Here is a 3,925-nt window from a genome sequence, read left to right as displayed (position 1 = left end):
TCTGATTTCTTCTGAGCCTCAGGAAGAGTTAGGAAATGAATATTTGTATCTCTTTTAAATCTCACAATAAATATGACCCCGGTTTTACAGTTGAGCAGATCAAGTCTGAGAGCTAGTGACTTGCCCAAGGTCACAGCCAAAGAGAAACATGACATATTGTTTTAAACTTTATTACGAAAAATTTCAAACGTGTACAAAAGAAAGTATCCTAACTCCCACAGGATTCATCATCTGGTTTGAACCATTATCAACATATTGCCACTTGAGCTTCTCCTACCCTCATTTTTCCTTTTTACCGGAGTATTTATAAAGCAAATTACAGACACTGGCAATTTACTGTAAATACTTCCATTTGCATCTCCAAACAATTAGAACACTTTTACCTAAACACCAGGACATTATCTCTTCCTAAGAAAAGCAGCAATAACTCATTAGTATCTAATACAGTTTCTATTCAAATTTCCCCACCATCTCACAAATGTCTTTTTTATTTGGTTTGTTCTACGGGATCCAAATGAGGTCCACCTATGCCATACAATTGTATCTTTTAAGCCCTTTTATCCTCAAACAATCCTAATCTTTTTTTCTTTTTTTTCTCCCAGGCCCTTAATCAATTGACAAACCAGGTCTTTTTCTCCACAGAACATCCCACATCTGGGTTTGATTGTTTGCTTCCTCTCCTGCCGGTGGCAAAGGGCCTGGCACATGCTTTAACAGGAGCCAAGCAAAGTAATAGGTCTGGTCCTCACAAATGCGACAAACAGGCAGTGCTACACTTGGGAGACCACGGGCTCCAGCCCTGGGATCTTGGCAGAGAGAGACCGCAGGCCAAGCAGTACTGAAGCGGGAGCCAGGCTGGAGCTCCTGGGGGCCTCATCGGAGCTAAGGGATATGAAAACAAGCAGCACCGTCTCTTCCCGCACCTCGGCTTCCTCGTGGCACATATACAGTAGCACTGACCTCCGTCAGATTAATGGAAACGCTGGGTTTATGCGCTTTAGCTGTGTCCCCGAAGTTTTCCCAGGTGTTCTTATTTTGAGAAAACTGAAGGTGGTAGAAAAGTGCAAAGAAAACCAACATACACCCAATCACCCCATGTCAACGCTGCTACCGCTGTCACGTCTGCTTCCTAGTTTTTGTTTTAATAAAACTCACAGAGAGCTATGGAGCCCTCTAACCACCGCGCCTGGCTCCTGCTCCCTCTCCTTCACCGCCTCCCAGCAACAGCAGGAGGGGGTGGAGCCTCCCAAACCGCTATTTTAACCGTTGTTTCTAACGCACCTTGAAGGTGCATGTTGAGGTGCTTTTGCCCTTAACCTATTTGCATCTAACCAACACTGAGCGCTGTGTGCCCGGCACCATGCCAGGAGCTGGAGAACAACACAGGAGAACAGCACAAATGCCCGTCCGAGGTCCACACTGATCACTAAAGCAAAGGGCAGCCAGAAAGCGAGGCGGTGGGTCGCGCCGGCCGGGAACTTGCGCACTTCCGGAGCCCGCCCCGCCCCGCCCCCCATGCTTCCTCCCCATTGGTTTTCCCTTGACCTCGCCCCACCCACGGAGAGTCTCCTCCCACTGTTTCCTTCAACTTTCCCCTCTTCATCTCCTGGGGCTCCGGAGCCCTCAAACCCCGCCCACCCGCCGTGACCCACATTATTGGTGACTATTGCCCGTCCATCAGAAGAGCAGCGGTCGCGGATTGGCTACGAGCAAGCAGTTGGGCGGGGAAGCAGGCACAGAGTCTGCGCGAGCGGCTTGGCCCATGAGGAGGCGGGCCAGCGGCCTCCGCGCATGCCCGGTACGTGCAGTGTGCCAGCCCTGGCGGCAATCATGGCGGCTCAGTGTGTGAGGCTCGCGCGGCGCAGCCTCCCCGCTTTGGCGTTGTCGCTTAGGTAAGGGGCGCCTGGCTGCCCCGGGCTGAGGTGGGGCGCGGTCTGAGGGGTAGGGGTCAGGCCCGGGAGCGGGGCGTCGTGGGCCACTGACACCCGCCGGGGGCAGCCCTGCGGCCCGGCTCCCTAGCACTGTTCTCCTGGTGGGCATGGAGTGGAAGGCACCGTGCCCCCCGTGTGCCCGAGGCCCGCGCTGACCCCCGCCGGCGTGTCCCCGGGCCCGGGTACAGCCCCCACGCGCGTGCGCGCGGGCACAGGGCCGCCACCCCCTCGGAGCCGCAGACACCGGGGCTCGGTCGTCAGCAGAACCGGGCGCGCGTGCCCGGGCAGCGCCAGGGTGGATCCCCACCGGGCGCGCCCGGGAAGTTTTGTGAAACCGAGGCTTCCGTCGGCAGTTCACGGGCTTTCCCACGCGGGCCGTATTCCTTCTCCACCTCCGCCTTTTCCCGAGTCTTAGGTCAGAAGGGCACCGGAGCCTGTCCCGCCGTGGGGAGTTTATTTGGGCGGACCAGTGACTCCACAGTGAGGGGTCAGGAGTCAGTGCCCTCACCTCGTATTTTCCTCTCTTTTTTCTTTTTAACCGGCGGCTCCTTTTTGAAAGTCCTACCTCATAAGTTAGTTTGGCAAGTACTTGGCATCTTCTGTGTTGGAGGAACTGTCCAGATGAAGTTACTTAATAGAGAAGCGGCTTTGAGCCAAACGTGGGGCAGAAGCTGGGCAGAGCAAATCTGGTTTTTCCTCGAGGAGCTCGCTCACATGGTGGAGAGCCCAGGCAGGAGACGGAGGTGAAGATTACAGTGAAAGGGGCTCAAGGTGTGAGTGCCAGCCTAATGACATAAAAAATATGGGAACAAAAGAGCAGTGAAGCCACCTGTCATACTTGAGTGAAAAGGTGTTTTCCTCGAGTGATTAATGGCTAGGAAAGAGATAGCCAGTCAGCATTAATTTCTGTCTCTTGAGAACTGGTTTTGTGGAGACTCAAATGGGGAAATCAAGAAAGCTGAATTATAGCCATAGCTCTTAGAGTATCTCACCGCTCCAAGACTCAGTTTCCCTCTCTGTAAACCAGCGTGGGCTCGGACTCAGCCCTTTTGCAGCCACGGCCATGGCACTGCCCCCTAAACCGCTGCTGGCTGTGCTGCAGGTGTAGGTAGGGCTGCAGAGCAGAGCTGACCTCCAGAAAGGCGGTGACTGTCACACCCAGAGGTCAGAGCTAGAAAATAAAACAGGCTTCACAACTGTACACTTGGCTTTTAGATTATTAGCTTTTTTAAATCACAAAAATAACAATTCAAAAATTATTGCTCCCTACCCCCATAGTAAGACTAAGGGGTCCTTCCATTCCTCTGCGCAGGCCTAAGACCCCACATACATGCACAGGATCTCTAGTTTGTGTCTACACAAATGGGGTCACGTTTTGTGTGTTTCCCTAGGTTGCATTTCTTGCTGTGCAGTATTTACATTGTGGAAACAACCATTAATTCAGCCATGTCTCTTCTGATGAGCATCTGTTTCCAGCTTATCAAACTTCAGTGCTGGCAGAAACGTCCTTGTACGTTTATTCTGTTCACTGATAGCTTTCCTATTTGTCGAGACAGTTTATTTTCACATTGGACTGTGATGTAATTAAGAGGCACTCCACTGGTCCTGGTGAAGAAATCTGGGTTCTAAGACTATTCAATCATTTATTAATGGCTTTATGGCCTTGCGCTTATCACTTAACCTTTTCCATGTGGGAGTCAGATTGGATAATATCTTAAGTCACTACCAGGATTAGTTTCGGAGCCCTTTGTCATCCCCCATACACACCTGTGCTTCCCTACCTCCACGCCTTTGTCCAAGGCAAGACCCTCTTCCCGAAGTGGGTCTGTCTCGTCCTGTCCAACTCCTTATTTGTAACCCTTACTTATCCATCAGAGCTGCTCTGCACAAAGCCTTTCGTGGCCTTCCATTTTTCCAAAGCTGGAACTATTCTCTGAGCCTCCCAAAGCACGTGGTTCTCTTTCAAACCCACATATGTGTGTACAGGGATCTCT

At 51.7% G+C, this 3,925-nt stretch overlaps 1 protein-coding gene across 1 annotated transcript in view; it reads left to right on the top strand.

Moving 5' to 3' along the window:
* The first annotated feature begins 1,795 nt into the window (after nt 1-1,795).
* Nucleotides 1,796-3,925, top strand: part of GRPEL1 (GrpE like 1, mitochondrial) — a 9,876-nt gene continuing 7,746 nt past the window's right edge. The window contains exon 1 of the mRNA XM_011378566.2: nt 1,796-1,892. Coding sequence (XP_011376868.2) covers nt 1,831-1,892 — 62 coding nt within the window. The 5' untranslated portion in view covers nt 1,796-1,830. The remainder of the gene's footprint in view (nt 1,893-3,925) is intronic.

The sequence above is a fragment of the Pteropus vampyrus genome, unplaced genomic scaffold, assembly GCF_000151845.1.
Source record: "Pteropus vampyrus isolate Shadow unplaced genomic scaffold, Pvam_2.0 Scaffold346, whole genome shotgun sequence".
NCBI classification, from domain to species: Eukaryota; Metazoa; Chordata; class Mammalia; order Chiroptera; family Pteropodidae; genus Pteropus; species Pteropus vampyrus.
Note: the sequence above shows the minus strand (reverse complement) of the source record. Positions and strands in the feature narration are given on the sequence as shown.